Source organism: Macaca mulatta, chromosome 1 (assembly GCF_049350105.2).
Source record: "Macaca mulatta isolate MMU2019108-1 chromosome 1, T2T-MMU8v2.0, whole genome shotgun sequence".
NCBI lineage: Eukaryota > Metazoa > Chordata > Mammalia > Primates > Cercopithecidae > Macaca > Macaca mulatta.
In genome coordinates this window covers 126,478,410-126,502,819 of record NC_133406.1, presented here as the reverse complement: position 1 = coordinate 126,502,819, position 24,410 = coordinate 126,478,410, and the positions used below count along the sequence as shown (strand labels likewise).

The window sequence follows — 24,410 nt, the reverse complement described above, 5'->3', positions numbered from 1 at the left end:
CCACATCACCAGAATACAAATTTAAGACTGTCCTTTTAAGTAGATACACACTAATTTAAGCAATTAAGAGGCATTAACTACAACAAATGCCAAGTGATTTTTTCTTCTTCCCCTAAACTAATTGCATCTCAATATGGATGGAATTTTCCCCAGACATCTTTAGAAAGAAAAGTCCTAAGATTTTCTAAAAAAATTTTTTGTAGTAGGGGATAAAGTAGGTGAAGGATTCGTCCTCTAAAAATAGGTTCCAGGTATTTAGAACTCGCATATGCTATGCATTTTGTGATGAAACACCAGTAAAGGACAAATCAGACTTTGTTTATTAAAAAAATACTTTACAGGAAAAAAAAAAAAACTATGCATTCCATTGTCCTATTTTACAAAGAAATAGCTTAACAATTTAACACACTTAGACAGCTACAAAAAAGCACTGTGTTAAAAGGATTATTCACACAAATTTAGATTTAAGACTATTCATTAAAAACCTTTTTAAAACACTTGTTAATGTCAATAAACAAACTAAGGCCACACAACGCAAATAGTCCGCCAGGCAAATATACATTTCATCTATATGCAAAGACCTCTTAGATAAATAAAAGCCACAGGAAAAAAAGTCTTAGCTGCCAATCAAAATGGAGTTTAGTCACAGAAAACACTATTACATGAAAATTTACAACATGTGATAGTAGTACATAAGTATTTCTTCAGAGAGAATTGAAAAGTGCTATATTTTAAGAGACAGTGGTCTCAACTACATGCACAAGTGGATCCTAAAAAATGTATGAAGAAAATGGAAGGCCATAATATTTATGGAGAGATACTTGCTTTTAAAGTAACAAACTTTCAAGACAAGGATAGGTCCCTTACGTGCTAAAGAAAAACATTTGTACTGTGCATTTCCTCTACTTGCATGGCCAATAAATACAGCTACAACCTGTTTGAAAAACAAAACAGCACAGATGTGAACCTCTGGCATGTGCTAGTGAAAGATTCTTTTTTAAAAACGTGTAGCAATGATAAAAGATTAGAAAGATACAAAATTATCCTAAAGGCATAAATGCAAATAAATTTTTTATGGCAAATACAGATGAAAATATAATGGGCTAATATTAATGATTAAGAATATATTCACTAAGGGTTTTCATGGATTTGGGAGTCTTGTTCCTATATTAGCTTTCATTCTAGACAATATTTATATAAGGAAAGGCAATAAGCAAGTTTTTTCCAGTCATTAAGTGTGACTTTTATGCCTAGTAAGACTGATGCAAGACATCTTTTCCCAAAGTTTAGTAAAGAACTTTAATAAGCTCCTTTTTCCCCCCAATAAGAGCTTATAATATCAGTCAACTGGTATTCCAACTGTCTCTTAAGGGGAAAGGGCACTTTTCAAAAGTCTTTCACTAAAAAATAATAAAAGTACCAGTTAAACAAATTCTAAGTACTGAATAAGCAAATTAAAAGTACAATTAAACCTAGGAATCAATTTTTAGAGTTAAAACTTTGGAGGAGGGAACATACTATGTAGGTTTTCATTATTATTGCTTTATGAATTTGGGTTACCGCTTTGAATCATCCTACTCCTAGCATATCTTGGTATCAAGAATTACTTCTGGGGCAAGAGGAAGACTTTTATCCTTTTTAATGGGTACCATGAAATTATTCTACTTTACTAAGTTAGGAATATTCATTTATTGGGTCCTTTCCATAAGCACATTTAAAAACCATCCCTCTGCTCCACAAAATATTAAAACTTATAGCCACATTGTGCAAGTAATCTCAAGAGCTGGCACAACGGATAATATATCAAAAAGGAAGATCAGCTTAAATTTCAGTTACAACTTCACTCCCATCACTACTTTAACAAATCAGAAGACGCCAGATTGCTCCATGCCTCACTCCACCAAACCAAATAATTTAATGATTTAGAAAAATTGCAATCATTTGTATCACTAAACTAGGATACAGCTTTGAAAGCAGTAAAAAACGCAAAACTTCTGCTTTTATATTCATCAGTCTTTAAAGCATGCTATTAAAATCTAATACTCACATAGGACATTCAGTTTTCAGATACATTACTAGCTAAATGTTTCTCTCCATTCTATTGCAATTCTAACATACAATGAATTTATTAGTACATGATTTTAAACATTTTTATTGTACTCTTAATGTGTTTATATTGGAGGTGAGGGTAGAATGTTTTATAAAAGGAAAATGGGGATTTGCTTTTGATTGTAGGTCTTTGCAGATCCGCTGGTTCCTGAGTGATAATACACAGTGCTGGCTGTCAGGAGACAGTCTCCTTGTTTATTAGCAATGACCAGCTTGGATGACAGATGGCATCTGCTGGATGGCAAGTGGGAGATGGGGAAATCGGATCTTGGAAGACAAGAAAAAATTAAAAAAAAAATTTTTTTTTGCTTTAACAGCCTTCTCTTCATGATTATTTTTAAAAGCAAATGTTGCCTGAGAAGAATTTTACTTTGCACAGCCTGGTAAAGCTCTTCTGGACAGAAAAATAAAAACAAGAAGTAACCCAAACCCACACACTTTGTGATTAAACCCCTCCCCAACAAAACAACAAAAAAACACCCTGAAAGGCAGGTCCTGTTAAAAATTAGTATTGATAAACTGGAATTTACCCTAGAATTTATACCCAAGATTTAAAAACACCCCTGCAATAATCACATTACCTTTCATACCATTCTAATTACCTTATTTACAAAGATAACTAAAGCCAACATCACTTCCAATTCATAAATGGTTTACATTGAAATGTATCCCTATTTGTCTTCATCCTTTGTAACAGAGAATACATACATATACATATATATAAGGAATAATACAGATTCTAACTAATCACTGCAGTATTTGCTGATGGTTACTTTTCTATCTGTTTACACAGTGACCTCTATACTTTGCTAATATGCATTTAACTACACAACAATATTGCACAAAGTAATATTTATATAAGATTTAACCTATTTCAGAATATTTTAGAGAAAATTCATATTTGATATTTCAAAAGATGCAGCTACGTTTTCATGGTGACAGACATAATAAAGCAGCATCTTGGGTTTTTTTTTTTGTTTTTTTTTTTGTTTTTTTTTTTGCCTATGTTAATGTAAATATTTCAAATCTTACCATCCAGGAAAAAAAAAAAAAATCTCCAAATTGCACTGTAACCAGGGAGATACAAGAATCTGGTCTTAGGTGTGGGGAGAACTCTTCCTTTAATAAACAAAAGGCCTATTGTATTATTAACTAAGATAAAGTATAATGTGAATCATGTTAACATTCTAAAATAACAGAAAGTTAGGACCATACTAGCAACGTGAACTGTGCCTGTTTGAAAAGAAAATTTAAATACTCAGGCACTAAGCATTAGCCTGAAACTCTAGGATGAAGTCTAGTGCTGTATTCTTTCTTAGAAAATAGCAACACAGAGTAATAGTAAATAAACCCAGGTATTCACGAGTTAAAACTGTGAATTGAAGTGTCTCAGTAGTAGATATTTATCATGAAGAGGTTGATGCCAAGTGACAAGAATAGTTTATCATAAGATTGATGCTCAAAATATGGCAGCCTCATCAGCAAGACTATTATTATTCTCTAAGTTTAATAGTTGTGATCAGTTTAGGAAGCAAAATTATCCCCACAAAATGTGAGGATGCCAGGAAGCAGAACAATAGAGTATCATGTCAACATTATCTCTTTTACCCAAAATATCTTCCATAGTTAGCATATATTCTAGAAGAGATTAATGAGCCATGGATAATGAATGACCAAGGACTATTCATCTTTAGATTTTTTTTTAATTGAAATATCCACTGGGCTTTAAATAACAGATACAAAAAAAAAGACAGTTTGGATCAGAAAGTGCTGTGCTTTCTCTTTTGTTAAGAAACCAGAGAGCCACTGAAATTTCCTTAGAAACTACTTGTTATTTGTGGTTAGAACTAAATAACTTACTTGCCCATGTACCAGATGCAGGAATTCTTTCCTGCAACCTAATGCCATTTTTACTGTAGAAATTGAACCTGTGCCATAAAGACACAAATACTAAACCATAAATCTGATTTATCCATAAAAACAGCAAATATGGCAAGAGACAAGGCAAGATAAAATTAAGGGAAGTGAATAATTTACCAAATAAGAATCTGTTATTCCAGAGAATTCTCATTTTGATTTGAAGAAGAGATTGAATTGTTACCTCACACCTTAAAACAGAAAGTAGCAGCAGACCCACTATTACATACTGTACTAACGGGATAAGATACAACTCTTAACTTTGCATAATCTGTGTAAAAAAGATATGCTTGACATTTGTGGAATGTCATTTCTCTTTATAGAATTATAGGCAAGATTTCTCCAATAAAACTTAACTTAAGCCAGTTATAAAACTATAACTTCACATCAAAATTTAAAAAAGTTAAAAAATGTGTTTGAATATGTACATATCACACAGAAGTGGTTGAATGTTCTTGCAGATTGTGTTGCTGGTCAGAGTCCAGTCTACTTTCCACTTTTAAAACTGGAATAGGCTGAGTCTTCTGATCTTGCTGTAGATTAAGTTCTGATGCAGGTGGGAAGGATGATGAAGCAGTTGTCAACAGCTGAATCTCTGTGCATGTTTCTTCAGATTCAGTTTTTATCCTCACACATTGGGAGTCAACTTCTAATTCTCGCTTTCCAGTTAAACCACAGTCCATGTTAGAATTGCTTTCTGTGTTTTGAGTGGCTTCCACAACAGGATGGTACTGTTTAAGCCTTATATGCCAGGCTAAGCTGCACACTGCCGAAACTGTTTTGAACTGATGAATGACATTTCTAGGGATGAAGTAGATGTCATTGTCGCAAAGCTGAATTCTAGCGTAACGAATGCCTTCCCGCCTCATTTGGTTTAGTTTAGCTTCATCTACCCATTGTACGCACTGAAGAAAGAAAAAAGTTACGTGAGACTTTAAAACATGTAATAATTTAGTCAAATGAAATATTATAATTAGCAAAGGAAAACAGTAGAAACAAAATGTGTTATAACAACAATCAAATTAAAATTAAGCAACACTGAATGATAGGTAACTTTCTAAAAATTTTTGTAATGCTTGGGAAATTCTTTTCCTCCTATTTTACTACCTCTTTGGTAACAAAGTACAGGTTAAAATCAGGATGGCCTAGAGAATCACTTAAGTATTTCAAAGTACAGCTAAGTACCAATATTCTTTACCACACATAAAGGCAACATGTTTTCTTTCAGTGTGTCTTTCAGCCTTTTGCAGTTGAGGGGACACAGTGCAATGGGGTTAACAAGTGAGACAGCTCATGGCCATAACTGAGTCACCTGGGACCTCTAACCATCCCAGGCCCACCTGGTATCCCAAAGATGGAAGTGATTTCAAGCATTCTGCTGGGGAAGCTCTGTTTAAATGATTCTCAGCACCACCCCCACCCCAGTCTTTAATAGTAATAAAATTAAACTCACTATCCCACATATCAGACTGAAAGATAAAATTCAAAATAAAATGGGTATAGATATTTATTTCCAGTATCTCAAATGGTAATAAAAAATAAGTTTTTTACCTGGGAAACTGGAGGTTCATGAAGATCTAACTGAAGTCTCTGTACAACATCAGTAAAATCCTCAGCATGAAAACAAATCACATCTTTGGTTATGCGAGGTTGGTCACTCCTAAGATTAACAAAATTAAGTTTTAGAGACAAACATCTCACAATGAAAAATGATTAAATTAAGTTTTAGAGACAAACTAACAAAATTAAGTTTTAGAGCCAAACATCTCACAATGAAAAAATTTCAGTTCTTTTGTTCTTGGAAATGCTTCTACTAGCAGAGAAATAGATGCATAGTTTCTAAGGACGAGGTATACAATTTTTTTAAAATTTGAGAAAAATCTAAAACTTAAAAAGCCATAAAAATGAGATTTGCTGTTGTAAAATTAAAACAAAAATGGCTAAAAAGAATAGTTGTATTCTAAACTAGTTGCATTTGCGGTCCTCTCACCACTTTGTATTTCTATGTCCTGAGCTTTGTTAAAAATGGGCCCCAACAGAATGTAAAATGGTTTAGCCACTATGGACAACAGTCTGGCAGTTTCTCAAAACATTACAAATAGAACTACCATATAATCCAGCAACTTCACTCCTGGGTGTATAGCCAAAATAACTGAATGCACGGACATGAAGAGATATGTATACACCCATGTTCACACCAGCATTATTCACAAAAGCCAAAAGGTGGAAGCAACCCAAGCGCCCACTGATGGAAAAACTGATTAACAACACGTGGTATACACATATGATGAATTATTATTCAGCCTAAAAAAGGAAGGAGATTCTGACGCTTGCTACAACAGGGATGAACCTTAAGGACAATGCTAAGAGAAACAAGCCAGTCACAAAAAGATAAACACTATATGATTCCATCTATATGAGGTATGTAAAGTAGTCAAATTCATAGAAACAAAAAGTAGAATGATAGTTACCAGAGTCCGGGGGTGAGAGTAAAAGAGAAATTGTTCAGTGAGTATAGAGTTACAGCCTTGCAAGATGAAAAGGTTCTGAAGCTCTGTTTCATAACAATGTAATTATGCTTAACTCCACCATGTACATTTAAAAATGGTTAAGATGGCAAACTGTATGTGTATTTTACCACAATTTAAAAACTAGTCCTAAACCTTTTAAATAGAGTCCACATTGTCTTATACAATATTAACCAACCTTGCAGTTGAGTTCAATTAACTCACCATTCACCAAATTGTACAGCTTTCAAAACTCCAACAGCAGCCGTACTCTGCCAGTCAAACCCCTGACCTACATGATCAGCATGAGCTCTAGTCCTATCTTCAAAGAGGACTTCACGGGGTTCACTGGTCCGAGGTAGGTACTGGAGATTTTTTATTTCATTCATTGATCTAAAGTTGATTTGGTTGGTAAACAAAGGGTAAGCAAGGAAGAAAGAGACCAAAATAAGAAAAAAATTAATTAATACCAGTAAGACAAAAAAGTCTGCTAAAATACCAGATTTAAATAACATGAGGACTGAGAAGGGTTCAATGATTATGATCATTAGCATTTAACACACTATATTATAATGCTTAATGTAATTACCTTCCTCTCCCTGTGTGCCATAATAAAACTAAAAATATTATCTTAGATTAGGCTCAAATGTAGTGCTTCTGTCTAGCAACAGAAAATAAAAGTCAAAGTTTAAGGTTTCTTTACCCTTAGTCATCTTATTTCCAACTCTCAATATATGCTACGAGTGAGGCTGCCCTCATACAGTTAACAAAAATTCTGGATGGAAAGATAGCTATAATTAAGTGTTAATCAGGCTGCACTTAGACCACTTTCTTATAACTACAAGTCAGGTAACACTAGATACTGACCATCTGCATCCCCATTGTTCCTACAGATAGAATTTCTTGAAGTGGGAAACCTTTTTGTAAAAAAGAAAAAAAAAAATATATATATATACACACACACACACACACACACACACACATATACACATACACACACACATATATACACACACATATATACTTTTTTTAAAAAAAGAATTCAAGTATTAGCATCATAAGGCTTTTGTTTAAGATAGAATCTCCCATGTTAAGAATGGCTTAAGCAGATCCTGAATTCTGGCAAAACAGCTGCGGCCAACCAATTTAAAGACCCCCACAGAAAAACCTAATCAGCATGAGAATAGTTTATTCATCTCTTTGTCCATAACTTCACTTTGTACTCTCAGACCAATGAACATCTCCACACATCAGCCCATTCCAAAACCTCTAAAAACCCTAACCCCCAAACTCCTCAGGGAGACAGATTTCAGATTTCCTCCCATCTCCTCTTTTAGTGGCCCTACAATTAAACTTCTTTCTCTGTTGCAATCTGGTGTTTTGGTGTACTGACTTGCCATGTGCATCAGGCAATGAACCTATTATAGTTAGACTACAGTTCTGATTCAAGATTGCAAACTAGGCATCCATGTTATCTCCTTCTACATTAAAACAAAAGTAAAAGTCTTCAAATTAATAATAGGGGAAGTGGGGATTAGATGGGAGAATGGATTAGAGTACAGATGAAACAGAATTAGCCATGAGTTGACAGCTGTTGATTGTATATTAAACACACAGCAGTTTATTATATTATTTTTTGCTTTTTTATGTGCTCAAGAATTTCTAAGTATAATAATCTAAAGATGATAGTGAATAAGTGATGAAGGAAATGAATTAATGAATGAGCAATATCAGCAAACTTTTACAAGATGGAAAATGATCATAGTACCTGAGATTAATAAAACTGAGCAGAGAAAGCCACAGGCATAGAATACACAAAAAGAGATCAGCAGGCAAAAGGCAGCAGACCTGCCCAACAGACTTTAGAAAAGCCTGAGTCCAAAAAGAAGCCAGGCATAATAATGATGAACAGAAATGAAGTAAGGCTGAGAAAAGGGGAATTAAAGTGAAATTCTGCAAATAAACAAGTCATCCCTGCAGGAAAAAATGTAGACAGGCATTTTGCCCCACATGGAGTAGACTATGGCTACCCACCCAGCATCCATTCCTCCCCTTTAATTCCCTGACAGAACCCTGATTTTCATTAGGCATCTCATCCTGCCCTGTATGTGACCTCATTCACAAGCTCCAGAGTTCATTTCTGATGAGTCCTGGTAAATTATGGTAGGCTCATTTCCCCTGACAGTGACTGATTTAGGAATAGACATGAACAGATTCTGTCTAATAGTATGAAAGGAAATATGCCGAAGAGACTTCTGGGAAGTTTCCTAGCTCCTAAGAAAGTACAAGAAAAGATACTATCTTCTTCTATTAGATATAGCCAGATCCAGATGTGATGTCTAGAACTGCCTCAGCCATCTAGCAACTATAAAGGGAGCTAGTGCAAGTGCAAAGCCTAGGCCAAGAGAATGTTAGAACAGAGAAAAGGAAAGAATCTGGTCCCCTGATAACAGCACTGACACACTGACCATATGGTGTCTAGAACCAACCTCTCTGGACTTCTCGATATACAAGACAGACATTTTATTTTATAAACAAGTTTGAATCAAAATTTTTGTTGCTTATAGCGAAAAACATCCTGATAAACTTTCAGCCAGAAAAACTGCACATTCTCTAAACACATGGAAATTGCCACAAAAATAGAACATAATCCTCTGATATTTGGGCACATCATTTAGTGTCCATTTCTATGCCTGTTCACTCTAAGCTGACAACTGACAATTGTCTACCTGTTGACAAGACTCACCAAAATATAAATATAACTCGCAATGAACCCAATGCTTTATTTTAAAATATGAATGGGTCAACCAAAAATCACCAGCTATCTGAAGACAGCAACCTGACACAGAAAAACCAAAATGAACAATGCTAAAATTTTAAACACCAAAGAAAGGTTAGAAGACAAATGTCCAGTAAATGTCTCAGAATCAAAAGCAAAAAGATAATAGGAAATATGAGGACAATCAAACCAGGAGATCTATTATTCAACCAATAGTAGTTTCAGAAAGAAATAAGAGAAAATAAAGAAGAAACTGCCAAAGCAATTAGGTAAGAAAAATTACCAGAAAGGAAAGGAGACATGAATCTTTTAATTTAAGGTGACTACTAAACAACAAAAAGTATAATTAAAAAATAAGAATGAAAGACTCAAGATGTAACACTGTGAAATTTCAGACTGCTGATGATAGATGATGCTATAAGCTTGCAGACAAGAAAAAAATAGGCTACCTACAAAAGAATAAAAATTACACTAGCATTAGGACTTCTCATAAATAATATTAGATGCCAGAAGACAATAGAGCATTGCTAATAATACTAAGAGACAACACAACTTCTGGACTTCAGCTAAACTATAAATCATGTTTATTAACAGAAAAATAAATTTTCAGACATACAATGACTCAGAATACCTCCTTTTTGTTAGACTATTCCCTGAGAATGTGTTAAGCAAGAGAAGGAAATAAATCTAGGAGAACAACCACCATAGGTTAATGCAGAAAAGCATTAAATACGAAGTCCTAGGTGCATAACTGAAATAAGCCTTCTATAGGCAGAACACAGAGTTCCAAAAGATTAAAAAAAAAACTGATATGTTACAGCAGAGTACGAAAAAAAATTCTGAAAGGCATGAGGATATGATAAAAGAACAGAATGCTAGGTAACTACCAACAGCAATGCCCTTTCAAAAAAAAAAAAAAGTTATTAAAGAAAGCCATAGTCAGACAGATGACAAAGTCAGCGTGGTTCTGGAAGAAAGTAATGTACCTTAACGCTAACCCTGTAAGCAGTAAGGAGAATGGAAGCAATAAATAAAAGGATGTAAAGCAATAAAGAGAACAGAAGATATTTAGGATGGTCAAGATAAGTTTATTATGTTCCTACCTCCCAAAAAAGAAAAAGAGGGTAATCAGAAACTGCAGGAAAAACAGAACACTTTTTTATGTTCCTACCTCAAAAAACAGGGCAATCAGAAACTGCAGGAAAAACAGAAGACTTTTTTTTTTTAAAGAAGTTATGATACCAAATATAAAACTTTCAAAAAATGTGACATGGTTTTAAGTACGTAGGTGAAATAGAGAAAAGAAAGAGGCTTTTGCATATTCTTCCTTTGAGTGACGACATAACATCGAAACCTTAGCATATGAATTAATAACTTACTAGCTGGGTCTGCAGTAAACACAGCTAGCCATAAAATTTTAGAATCCACTTATTAACAAGGCATGTAAGACCTAACGATAATTTTAAAACAGAATATGAATTAACCCCAGCAATGTGTAGGGACAGCTGACTGAAAGAAGAAATAAGGAAGAGGATAAAGTAGGGGTCATTTAACTATTCAGAGAACAGGTAAGAGGAAGGAATACCTGCTATCATACCAAAAAATCAAAACCTGTATGAAAACATGACATGTGTATCATACATATATACAACTATTATATACACAAGATTAAAAAAATGTTTAATTAAAAAAAAACCCTGCCAAAGCCTTTTTAAAAAAGTATTATAGGGCCGGGCGCGGTGGCTCACGCCTGTAATCCCAGCACTTTGGGAGGCCGAGGCGGGCGGATCACAAGGTCAGGAGATCGAGACCACGGTGAAACCCCGTCTCTACTAAAAATACAAAAAATTAGCCGGGCGCAGTTGTGGGCGCCTGTAGTCCCAGCTACTCGGGAGGCTGAGGCAGGAGAATGGCGTGAACCCGGGAGGCGGAGCTTGCAGTGAGCCGAGATCGCGCCACTGCACTCCAGCCTGGGCTGGGCGACAGAGCGAGACTCCGTCTCAAAAAAAAAAAAAAAAAAAAAAGTATTATAAACAAATGGGTTTTGACTCTCGTAAAAATATATTTGCCTCTGGGAAGGAAAAGTGGGCAGGATTTTCCATTATTAAGTCCTGCTGTATTATCTGATATTTAAAAAACTCTGTACACATATTTCTTTAACTTCAGAGTTCATAAATCCAAAGATAAGCTTCAGTAGCAGTGCCCTTGGTAACTGAACAGCTTCTCACATTGATTCCACCATTTTCTGCAACAAGAAGTTTTCACTAACACAAAAAGATGGACATTAGCATTTACATTTTGATTCATTCAATTCTAATTCAAAATGCTTTTGAATGCCTCACTTAAGAATATTTAATCCCAATAGAAACAAAATTTGATGGCACCTCAGATGAATTATTAAATAAATGATGTTGGTATAGCTGCCTAACTACTTGGAAAAAATGTAAATCTCTTCCTCTATACTGAAGCCAATTCCAGGTAGATTAAATATGTAAATACTGAAATCACAGAAGTACTAAGAGAAAATGTAGATGAGTATTTTATAACACTGAATAAGAGAAGGCTCTTCTAAGCCTACTGCTAAAGGAGAAACCTCAAAAGGAAAGATAGATCATATAAACAAAAACTTCTGTGAGTAAAGAAAAAAAACACTGAAGCCGAAAGGCAAAGAGAAAAACTTGGAACAGAAGGTAAAAAAAGCTTAATAGTCATAATATATATGGGATTTTTACAAAAGAAAAACACCAAAATAGAAATATATATAAAGGAAATCACCAAAGACAAAATAAGAAACCCCTCAAAAAATAGCAAACTAAAATGAGACATTTTGGGGTTGGGCGCGGTGGCTCACGCCTGAAATTCCAGCACTTTGGCAGGCCAAACTGGCCAGATCCCTCGAGGCCAGGTGTTTGGGACCTGCCTGGCCAATATGGCAAAACTCTTCTTTACTAAACATACAAAAATTAGCCAATCGTGGTGGCGCACGCCAGTAATCCCAGCTACTTGGGAGGCTGAGGCATGAGAATCACTTGAACCTGGGAGGCAGAGGTTGTAGTGAGCCAAGATCGCACCACTGCACTCCAGCCTGGGTGACAGAGCAAGACTCTGTCTAATAAAATTTTTTTAAATAAAATAAAATGAGACATTTTTCTCCAATCAGATCAATATAGTTAAAAATGTTAGTGGAGAGTATAAGAAAAAGGGGAACTGTATGAGTGGGTGTATAAATTGGTATATTTCTGGAAGTCCATTAGAAATGTGTATACTTTGAGCCTTTAGGAATTTTTACTAAGAATATAAACACACATGGCCGGATGCAGTGGCTCACGCCTGTAATCCCAACACTTGGGGAGGCTAAGGTGGAAGGATCACAAGGTCAAGAGATTAAGACCATCCTGGCCAACATGGTGAAACCCCGTCTCTACTAAAAATACAAAAAGTAGCTGGGCATGGTGGTGCATGCCTGTAGTCCCAGCTACTTGGGAGGCTGAGGCAGGAGAATCACTTGAACCCGGGAGGCGAAGGTTGCAGTGAGCCGAGATGGCGCCATTGCACTCCAGCCTGGCAACAGAGTGAGACTCTGTCTCAAAAAATATTAAAAAAAAAAAAAAAGAAAAGAAACACACATATGCACAAACATACCAACCCCAAAATGTCTCATTTTAATTTGCTATTTTTTGAGGGGTTTCTTATTTTGTCTTTGGTGATTTCCTTTATATATATTTCTATTTTGGTGTTTTTCTTTTGTAAAAATCCCATATATATTATGACTATTAAGCTTTTTTTCCCTTCTGTTCCAAGTTTTTCTCTTTGCCTTTCGGCTTCAGTGTTTTTTTTCTTTACTCACAGAAGTTTTTGTTTATATGATCCATCCACATACAATCAGTGGTACGCTCTATATATTTTACCTCTGGCTTGAGGGTCGGGGAGGTGGCTGATTTTAGCTGATTTCTATGGTATAAATACACCTAACACAAACAATTTCCAGTTACTAACATGACATCACACGATGTGGAATTGGAAAGTGATGCTAATGATGGCCTTTGTGAACAGGTACAAACTGGCTCCAGCACACCAGTATCATGTTTTGAAAATACTGTTTACATTGAAAACCTGGGAAAATATTACACTAATAAAGAGTTGGTAACGGTCAAGGCAGGAGGATTGTGTGAGCTCAGGAGTTCAAGACCAGCCTAGGCAACACAGTGAGGCCTACAATTAAAATTTAAAACAATAACAACAAAAAAAACAACTAGCCAGGCATGGTGGCAGGCACCTGTAGTCCCAGATACTTGGGGGGCTGAAGTGGGAGGATCACCTGAGCCTGGGAGGTAGGCTACAGTGAGCCCTCATTGAGTCACTGCACTCCAGCCTGGGTGACAGAGTAAGACCCTGTCTCAAAGAAAAAAACAAAAACACAACCAAGAATTGGTTAAATAAATCTTGATACAACCATACAGTAAACTACACAGTTGTTTAGAAATGATACAGCTGCATCTTGATATAACGCATAAGCCTAGGGGGAAAAAAATTCCCAAGTTTTAAAGTAAACATCACACAAACAATGGATTTTTGTAAAAAGATTATTTATGACTATATATAATTTGAAAGGTTAATATGCCTAAATGGTGGCTTTCTGCCTTCTTTTTTTTTTTTTGGAGGCGAAGAAGCTCCTGTCCCCCAGGCTGGAGTGCAATGGCACAATCTCGGCTCACTGCAACCTCCACCTCCCGGGTTCAAGCAATTCTCCTGCCTCAGCCTCCCGAGTAGCTGGGATTAAAGGCGGCTGCCACCATGCCCACCTAATTTTTGTATTTTTAGTAGAGATGGGGTTTCACCATGTTGGTCAGGCTGGTCTTGAACTCCTAACCTCAGGTGATATGCCTGCCTTGGCCTCCCAAAGTGCTGGGATTACAGGTGTGAGCCACCACGCCCGGTCTGCCTTCTTTCTACTCTTGTTTTTTTTTTTTTCCTTTTTGAAATGGAGTCTTGCTCTGTCACCCAGGCTGGAGTGCAGAGGCGCCATCTCAGCTCACTGCAACCTCACTGCAACCTTGGCCTCCCGAGTTCAAGCGATTCTCATGCTTCAACCACCTCAATAACTAGGATTACAGGCGCGTGCCGCCATGCTAATTTTTGTATTTTTACTAGAGACAGGGTTTTGTCATGTTGTCCAGGCTGGTCTTGAACTCCTGGACTCAAGCAATCTGCCTGCCTCAGCATCCCAAAGTGCTGGGATTACAGGTGTGAGCCACTGCGCCTGCCCTCTTTTTACTCTTTCCTATTACTTTTTTCAGGAAACAAATGATGGTGATTTTTGGGGGAAAGACTACAGAACAAAAAAATGTATATAGTATTTAACAATTTAATAAGATTTTAAGATTCGTTGTCATCCTGCAACAAAAACTGCTATAATCTAACAATGCGCAGAACTTTCAAATAACTCCTGGGTTTTTACCATCCCACCACCCTGCATTCGTACATAATTTTCTCAAAATATTTTCATGCATTTCAAGTACCTAAGATTATTCCATACTTAGCTCAAGTATCATTCTCCTATGAGTCTTAAGTTAAGGTTTAGATTAGTCCATTAAAACTCACTTCTGGGCACTTATTTTGAATTGCTATTTTCATAGTCTAAGCAGGTATAAATCATTTTCGGTCTCATTAAATTAGATTTTTCAAAATACTAGAGAGTGAGTTAATCTACATTTGTCTTAAGAGTCTGAAACACAAAACATGTTAGCACAATATGAATTACTGAGGCTCGGTACTACGGTACATTACTGGTTTCATGTAGCAAATACTGGTTACCTATAGTATATGTCATGAGGACAAAGATGAATAAAAGAGTCCCTGTCTTCCCAAAGCACACCTCAAATATTAGTAAAAAATAAAAACATGTAAACAGAACTTTAATGAACAGAACACTGTAGCAAAGTTACCTAAGGGAGGAAAGAAAAACTTCACAAAGGAGGTGACGTCCAAATTAAATTTTGTTTGGTTTTGGTTTTGGTTTGAGACAGGATCTTGTTGTGGAGTCCTGGGCTCAAGTGATCCTCCTACTTCAGCCTATCAGGTAGCTAGGACTAAAGGCATATGACACTGTGCTGAGCTCAAGCTAAGTTTTGAAAATGTATTAAGTTTGCTGTGGGATGGTAACCCCAACACTTTGGGAGGCTGAGGCAGGAGGATCATCTGAGGCCAGGAGTTCAAAGCCACCCTGGGCAATATGATGAGACCCCCATCTCTACAAAAATAAAATACACAAAACAATTTTTTGAATCAGATGGGCATGGTAGTGCACACCTATAGCCACAGCTATTTGGGAGGCTCTCCTGAGCCCAAAAGTTCAAGAATACAGTGAGCTATGATTGTACCACTGCACTCTAGCTCTGGGCAACAGAGTAAGACCCTATCTCAAAAAAAAAAAAAAAAAAAAAAATAGTGCAAAAGCAAAGCGTTATGATAGACTATGGTTTGGAAAGTGAATTCAGTATGGCCGGAGAAGACTAAAACCAGATACGTCTAGAAGAGGTACAGCTGACCAGATTATGAAAGATCCTTGTAAACCACACTAAGGGATTTGATCTTTTATCCTGCAGGCAGTTAGGGCACAGGTTTTTAAAAAATAAGTAAAAATTAAATTTGTGTTTTAGAAAAATGCCTCACTGTGATAACTGTGTGATGATTGAACTGAAACGAGGAACTGACAACTAAAATATTTACTTAAGGGAGCCCAAGACAAATGGTTTTCAAACTGTGTTCATTTTTATAAGCAACCAATTAAAAAAAAGTAGTTTTGTTTATTTGAGAAAAAGAAATATTTACCGTCGTCTTTTGAAGGGTGACTTTGGCATATCTGCTGTTGGGATCATCTGTTCTCCTGGCCTTACCCACATTATAGGCCCATCATCACTCTGGGACCTACACTGGAGTCGGAGGCTGGAAAGTGTACCCCAGGGCAAAGTCATCTAGAAATCAGAAGGATTAGTCACATTAAAAAATCATTTCAGTGATTTATAAGTTAATCCCTCCACCCAAATAAAAGTTCTAAGAAGACTTTTTTACAACTGTATATAAAGAAACAAATGCTACATAGTAATTTATATTAAAAAGAATAATTGAATTTAAGTACTTTGTACCAATATTATTATATCTAAACATTTCTATGCAAAACACTGGATAAATTTAATTTCAATAGGCAATATTAGTTTAATACTCTTCAACATATAAAGGGCCCACTTAAGTAAAGATCAAAACTTTAATAATCTTAATTAATACTCACTTTCAGAAATGGTGATTCTTCTAACATATCAAGGAACTCTGGGAAATAATCACCAACTTCTTCATCTACTGCTCCAACAAGACTTATTTGCCGCATAGGACCTGCTCGGTAGGTGCCACAGCAGTATGTCCTGTTGACCTAAGATAAAATGAAAGGGGGAAAAATGGACTGAGGCACAACTATAATATAATTAAAGAATTAAAATAGGTTATTGTTTCCAATGTTGCCATTTCTTCTACAAACTAAGAATTGAATGGTCAATACCTTGAATAAAGTCAGAGAGGCACCCAAGCACACTGACAAATACACTAATACATTTGCCACAAGCAAATTTCAATGTGTGAGTGAGCCTGAACATCTCAAAGAAATATTGAAAACATTAAGATCTATTTAATACTTAAACTTCTCTAAAAATGATTTTTTTTAACTTTGTAATATTTTAAATATTTTAGAGTGTGATTTTTATTTAAGGAAAAAAACATATAAAAGTAAAATCATCAGGGCAGGGAGAAAAAAAGACCATGGTCAGATTAATCTTCCATGTTCATTTTGTACTCCCTAGCTTCAAAGTCTTCACTTTAGCCCAGATACCAGGATACCAGGCTCACTGTTACCAAGACAGACCAATCTTTTTTTTTTGAGACGGAGTTTCACTCTTTGTCCCACAGGCTGGAGTGCGATGGCGTGATCTTGGCTCACTGCAACCTCCACCTCCTGGGTTCAAGCGATTCTCCTCCCTCAGCCTCCCAAGTAGCTGGAATTACAGGTGTGCGCTGCCACGCCTGGCTAATTTTTGTATTTTTTTAGTAGAGATAGGCTTTCACCACGTTGGCCAGGCTGGTCTTGAACTCCTGACTTCAACTGATCCACCTGCCTTGGCCTCCCAAAGTTTTAAGAGTACAGGTGTGAGCCACCACACCTGGCCCCAATCTTTTTTCTCTACTCAACTTACAACAAACTTATTTCTACCTCCAGTGATTTTTCTCTTGAATTTGGCCCATCTGGAATGTCCTCTTTTCTGTCAACCCAAATCGTATCCATACTTCAAAGAGCAGTTCAAAAGCTTTTTTTTTTTTCCAGAAATCTTTCTGGTCATACTCCATGATCTCTCCCTTCTCTGAAGTCTAATGTTACCTATGAGCAACATACATTTTCACTGTATCAACTCTCTAGTGAACTGACGGCATATCCTATACAAATATGTAGCCCAGAGCATCCTATCTAGCATTTGAATGTAATCTATCAATTAATTCCATACAATCTGATACTATTCCTCTAGTCATTTCATGTATGTTCTTATCTTATATAATCTCCAATTTAGAGTTTCTCAAGGACAGAGAGATGGATCCTGTACATAGCAATGGACTAGACTAGAAATGCTGCATTTAACCAGAATTTCCACTTCAGATCAGTTACCTAGCATTTTCTACCTCTGTTAAAATGCAGATTAAATTTAAAAGCCTAACATATAGCTGTGCCTTTATATAAAATGGCTCTTTATTGAACATTAAAAAAATTTTAAAGAATCTACCGTCATGTTTTAAATACCACCTATTTTGCCTTAATAGGAAACAGTCTACATAAACGACCATCTAGGATATCTTACCACAATTCTTCACCATTTGTTCTTCAGCAGCATTTTTAGAATCAATTTTTTTTCCATAGACAATTTAACATCACCCACACACATATACACAGAAAAAAAGGCCGCAGATCTTGTTCTCAAATAGCAGGGGTGAGGATTTCTTAATTCCTTACAAATCCTCCCCCCAAGATCACTTCAGATATTCTTAAGCAGCAGCCACCCAGGCCAGAATTACTTTATATATATATTCATATGAATTACTTTCCGTAAGTTTTATATGATCATCATGCCATAAAACGCCAGGGGTGGCAGCATGGAACAAAGGCTCACCATGGGATATAGAGATAAGGAAGGGGAAGAAAGGGAAGTCTTTTTAAATCATTTTTCTAACCTTTCTAAGCACTGTAAAACAACTAAAGTAGATTTAACCTTCAGCAACATTTCTAGGAATCATATGCTTTTAGGGATAATAAGAAATATCAGTCTCGGCCAGGCACGGTGGCTCATGCCTGTAATTCCAGCACTTTGGGAGGCTGAAGCGGATGAATCACGAGGTCAGGAGTTCAAGACCAGCCTGGCCAAGATGGTGAAACCCCATTTCTACTAACAATGCAAAAATTAGCTGGGTGTGGTGGTACATGCCTGTAGTCCAGTTACTTGGGAGGCTGAGGCAGAGAACTACTTAAACACGGGAGGTGGAGGTTGCAGCGAGCCAAGATCGTGCCACTGCACTCTAGCCTGGGCAACAGAGCAAGACTCCATCTCAAAAAAAATGAAAGAAGTATCAGTCTCCCCCAAACACCTCTCCCAACTATTCCCAGTCTCAGAAATTCCTTTCCTAAGAAAGGCTTTCACTCTATACAGGCATTTTATGGGACAAATGTCCTAAAGACCTATCATAATCTTTTTTAAAATCTTTTTCCCAGCCAGAAGTGACTCTTAAGACCTATCATAATTTAAAGCTGCCGAAACTCAAGACCAATCCTAAAGAAATACACTGCCAAGTGGCAGTTTTCAATTCACTTGGCCTGCTGGCTTTGAGGTTATGCAACTCAATGCATTACTAATTTGAAGGAATTCATATTACTTTAAATTTTACACATAAAGTGAGACAGAATTAATATTCTTATATCACACCACTCCAAGTTTACCTAATTCAAATACCACTAAACTCAACAGCACTGAACTTGAAGACACCTTAGAAAGGTAAACACCTAGAATAATTAACATGTGACATGAATAAATATGAAGCATCTTTTCTTATTTGTAAAGAGAAAAAAAGTAAACTTAAAAAGGAGGAGGGCGGGAACAACAGAAGACAAAGAAAGGGTATGACCACAAAATATAGCAACCTCATAATTTTGCCAAGACCAACTTGTTTATTTTCATATATACACAAAGAAAAGCTTCTCATCTTATGAGGATCTTCAGGTTCACACCTTTGTGTGAGTACCAATGTTGTATCCACGAATGACAAAGAATTAACAATGTTCAATTTTTATTTCCTGGCAGAAGAGCCATCAAGTAAACAACTACGCTACAAAATACTAGGACTGGATTTTGAAAGCTGCAATGTATAAAGCCTATTTGGATAACTGTAGCTAAGTTAGCCTAGCTAGAGAAAGCCCTTATTAGTAAACCACAACCTTCCTGTTTTCATTCCTTTACTTAGACTTCTGGCTTTCTGTGACCTACGTTTTTTTCTCAGTATCAGTCCCCTCCTTCTTCCAGCTGCTTCTATATCTAGGCTAAACCCCAAGGTTTATCCCTCTCTCATAAACACACTCTCATCCTCTATCCCAGTCCTTCCACCAGTCCTGCCTGCAAACCCCAAGCGTGAAACATTCAAACTATCAATCCCACCTCTGGACTTTTCCATTCCAAAAGCCAACAAATCTCTTTCATCATTTAAGCCCATTTTAAAATTGACTATCCTGCAACTTGCCATCAAAAGCAACATGATATACCTTTTTCACATAAAAATCCTACTTCTGTAATATTAGTCTGTATTACCTGTCTCTACTGCCTCACCTCACCTTTTATTCACATCTCATATCATTGCAATCAGGCTTCTGCCCACACCACTCCCCTGAAACAAATCACTGATGACCTCTTCACAGCCAAATTCAAGAAATGCTTTTCAATCACCTGCTTTCTTGATTTCCCTTTCCAGGCTTCCTCCTCTCCAAAACATGGTTGTTGCAGAGTTGGCCGAGTTTTCATTCAACATATTATCTGCAGGTGGTTTCAATTATACTACAGATTTAACTATCACCTGTACCCTACTACATTCCATATCTACATCTCTAACTTAAAACTTTGCCTCAGATTCAGATCTTTACATACAAATGCCTCCTGGGCAGCCCACAGACACCCCTGAATTTAATACCTACAGAACAGAGCTCGTTTTTTTGTAAGGTTCCCTTCCCCTCCCAAACCTTCTTTTTTTCCTTCTGTATGTACTTCGCCAGTTAATAATATTCATTTTCTCAGGTCCTAAATCAGGAATTGATAAATCCCTCTTCCTCACCACTTAAATCAAAATCTATCCTTCTAACGAAATCTGCAGTACCACTGCCTTAATTCAGGAAATTATCATTTCTCACCTAATCGTAAAACCTCTTAACCAGTATCCTTGCTTCAGGATTCCCATCCCCAAGAGCCATCCTACATACTGCTACAAATAATCTAGGGGAAAACATCTTATCATTAAAACTTCCCATTTTAAATCCTTTAGTAGCTCCATACTACCTATAGAATCAAACTAGAAAATCCTTTTTAAGGAAGACAAAGCCCCTCTTGATCTATTATTCCAAGGGAGTAACAGACCAACATTTGCCACATTCTCCACATTTGCCACATTCTAAATATACATTTCCCAAATTCTAAATAATTTCTGCTGCCTCTACAAGTTTTCACATGTTATTGTCCACCTCTACAACTCCTATTATTTCCTTGATGGTATAAAATGACTCAAAATAAGGTTTCAAGCTCAAAGAACTGAAGTACATAATATTTACAGATTTTAGATAAGTGAGATTTGGAGTTATAACTAGATCAAAAAAGGTAAGGAACAGATGCATAGATTTGCAAATTGTCTATAACATGTACTTTTTTAAGTGACTAAGACTTGAGAGAAAGAATAGAGAGAGACAGAGAACCAAGAACTTCACTTAAAACAGGTATTAGACAGGAGGAAGAGTTAGCTAAAGGAATTGTGAAAGGATGAAGTAAGAAGTAATGCAATTAAAATGATGTAAGAATAACATTTCAAAAAATGGTCAAGGACAACTATTTTTTAAGAAAAACAAACTGGCTGTTATGAATAGTGCTGCAATAAACATGGAAATGCAGATCTTCAACATACTGAGTAAATTTCCTTGAGTTGGACATATACCAAGAAGTGGAATTGCTTGGTCATGTGGTCGTTCTATTTTTAATTTTTTAAGGAACCTCCACACTGTTGACCATAATGGCTGTACTAATTTAGATTGACATTAACTGCATAAAAGTTCTCCTTTTTTCATATCCTCACCAGCATTTATTTTTTGTCTTTTTGTTAACAGCCATAACTGGGGTGAGGTGATATCTCATTGTAGTTCTGACTTCCATTTCCCTGATGATGAATGATGTTGAACATTTTTTCATATACCTGTTGTATGTCTTCAAATTTCAGAATGTCTATTTAGGTCTTTTGCCCATTTTTAAATCAGATTATTTCGTTGTTGTTATTGGGTTGTTTGAATTCTTTACATAAATTTTAGGCCACAGGGCAGAAAATACTATCTGGTCCTTAATAGAAAAAGTTTGCCAACCCCTAATTTAAACCACGCACAAAAGAAATCAAGCAATATGTTTGAATACAAACTTTGTGAAAGAGAATAGTCTGTATCATTCAATATTATATATCTGTAATACAGAGTGCCTGGTATGTAGTAATAAATATTTGTTGAATTTCTGTATGTTAGGGCTAGAAATGAAGTAATCAACCACAAACTCTGGCAAAAAGAAAAAAGCGGGGGGGGGGGCGGAGAAGAACTGCTGATTGCCAGTCTATCACTTGCATTAAAAAATTTAATAAATGCAAATGTTTGTTACATTTAAATAATAAACAGCATAACAATGAACAGCAATTATGACCACAAATTCAACATGCACCAGTTTTCAACCTTTTGAAAAGGCTGACAAGAAGAAAAAAAAAAAAGAGAGAGCGAGAAAAATAAATAAATAAAACAAAAAAACATTCACCAACTGTAGGAAACTAATGCCAAACAAGCAAAGTATTCCCTCCTTTTAGTAAGAAAACTTTCTGGGCATATGGCCAATGAGCTAGGCTCCCTGACAGCTAGCTGTGGCCGGTGCCTAAGTTTGGGCCAATAAGACAGTCACATAAGTTACATATGCAATCTTCAGGGCATACCTTTATAAGGAACTGGCTTGCCCTCCACTTCCTTTTTCTCTTTTGAGGGCTGAAACACAGAGTGGTAAAGAGCTAGTCTCAACCATGCACATGATAACACCAGTAGGAATGACAAAAATTAAAGACAGAAGGAAACTAGGATCCTGGATGACAACAAGGAACAGAGTTGCTTACCTCTGGACTGCTAAACAAGAGAGAAACTTTTGTTCTAGCCACTGCACATTGGTCCTCATTGTTATGGTTGTTTAGCCTGTATCTTGTATAGTTTGTAATGAGGGAGGCAATATTCTGCATTGCACAGAGATATCATCTGGGGTGTGATCTCCTGATCTGGGCTAAAAAAATCTATAACTAGGGCACACCCAAAATATAACATTTAAAGTGATTAGGGACTTGCAAACCATACAAAATGGAGGAAGAATTCAAGAAATCAAAAGTATTTCAAAAGTATTTAACTTGAAAAGATTAAAGGAGGGACACAACAATCTTCAAATACTTGGAGGCCGGTAACATGAGTTACAGGAAAGCAGGTGTCATTCATTTACCACAAGTTTATTGTACAGTCATGTGTCACCTAATGACAGAAATACATTCTGAGAAATATCATTAGGCAATTTGTGCTTGAGAACATCACAGATTGTACTTACACAAATCTAAGTGGTATAGCCTGCTACACACCTAGGCTATATGACATAGCCTATTGCTCCTAGGCTACAAAACTTACAGCACGTTATTGTACTGAATACCGTAGGCCAGTGGTCCCCAACCTTTTTGGCATGAGGGACCGGTGTCATGGAAGATAATTTTTCCACGGAACAGGGTCGGGGATTGGCAGGCATGGTTTTGGCTGAAACTGACCCACCTCAGATCATCAGGCATTAGTCAGATTCTCATAAGAAGTGTGCAAACTAGACCCCTCACATGCATAATTCACAAGAGTTCACACTCCTATGAGAATCGAATGCTGCAGCTTATCTGACAGGAGGTGGGGCTCAAGCAGCAATGCTATTATAGCTTGCTGCAGCCTGGTTTTTAACAGGCCACAGACCAGTACTGGGGGACCAGTATAGTTGAGGACCCCCGCTGTAGACAAAACACAATGGTAAGTTTTTATGTATCTAAACACATTTAACTTCCCATGCTTGCAGAATGGGAAGTTGTTCTGGGTCAGCGAGTGAGTGGTGAGTGAATGTGAAGGCCTAGAACATTGCTGTACACTACTGTAGACTTTATAAACAGTGTACACTTAGGCTAAACTAATTTTTTAAAATTTTCTTTCTTCAATAATAAATTAACTTTAGCTTACTGTAATTTTTATAAACTTTATGAGTTTTTAAATTCTTTGACTCTTGTAATAACACATAGTTTAAAACACATTGTACAGCTATACAAAAATATTTTCTTTACATCCTTATTCTGTATTTTCTACTTAAAAACTTTTTTTTAACTTTTTTAAACCTTTTTTGTTAGAAACAAAGATACAAATGCACACATTGGCCTACGCCTACAACAGGGTCTGAATGATCAATATCACTGTCTTTCATCTCCACATCTTGTCCTGCTGAAAAGTCTTCAGGGGCAGTAACACTCATGGAGCGATCATCTGCTATGATAACAAAGCCTTCTGTAATATCTCCTGAAAGACCTGTCTGAGGCTGTTTTACAGTTAACTTTTTTTTTTAATAAGTAGAAGTATGCTCTAAAATAATGATAAAAGGTATAGCAAATATAGTAAGCGATAGGAATTTTTCAGCTTCATTATAATCTTACGGAATCAGTTTACATATGTGGTCTGTCATTGGCCG

At 36.3% G+C, this 24,410-nt stretch overlaps 1 protein-coding gene across 1 annotated transcript in view; it reads right to left on the bottom strand.

Annotated features, from left to right (window-relative positions):
• Positions 1 to 297: 297 nt before the first annotated feature.
• The window catches only part of RSBN1 (round spermatid basic protein 1), a 51,272-nt gene continuing 27,159 nt past the window's right edge, over positions 298 to 24,410 (bottom strand). Inside the window, exons 3-7 of the mRNA XM_001110110.4 lie at positions 16,601 to 16,738; positions 16,144 to 16,286; positions 6,759 to 6,926; positions 5,578 to 5,686; positions 298 to 4,931 (exon numbers count right to left, since the gene is read on the bottom strand). Of these exons, the coding sequence (XP_001110110.1) occupies positions 4,458 to 4,931; positions 5,578 to 5,686; positions 6,759 to 6,926; positions 16,144 to 16,286; positions 16,601 to 16,738 (1,032 nt within the window). The 3' untranslated portion in view covers positions 298 to 4,457. The remainder of the gene's footprint in view (positions 4,932 to 5,577; positions 5,687 to 6,758; positions 6,927 to 16,143; positions 16,287 to 16,600; positions 16,739 to 24,410) is intronic.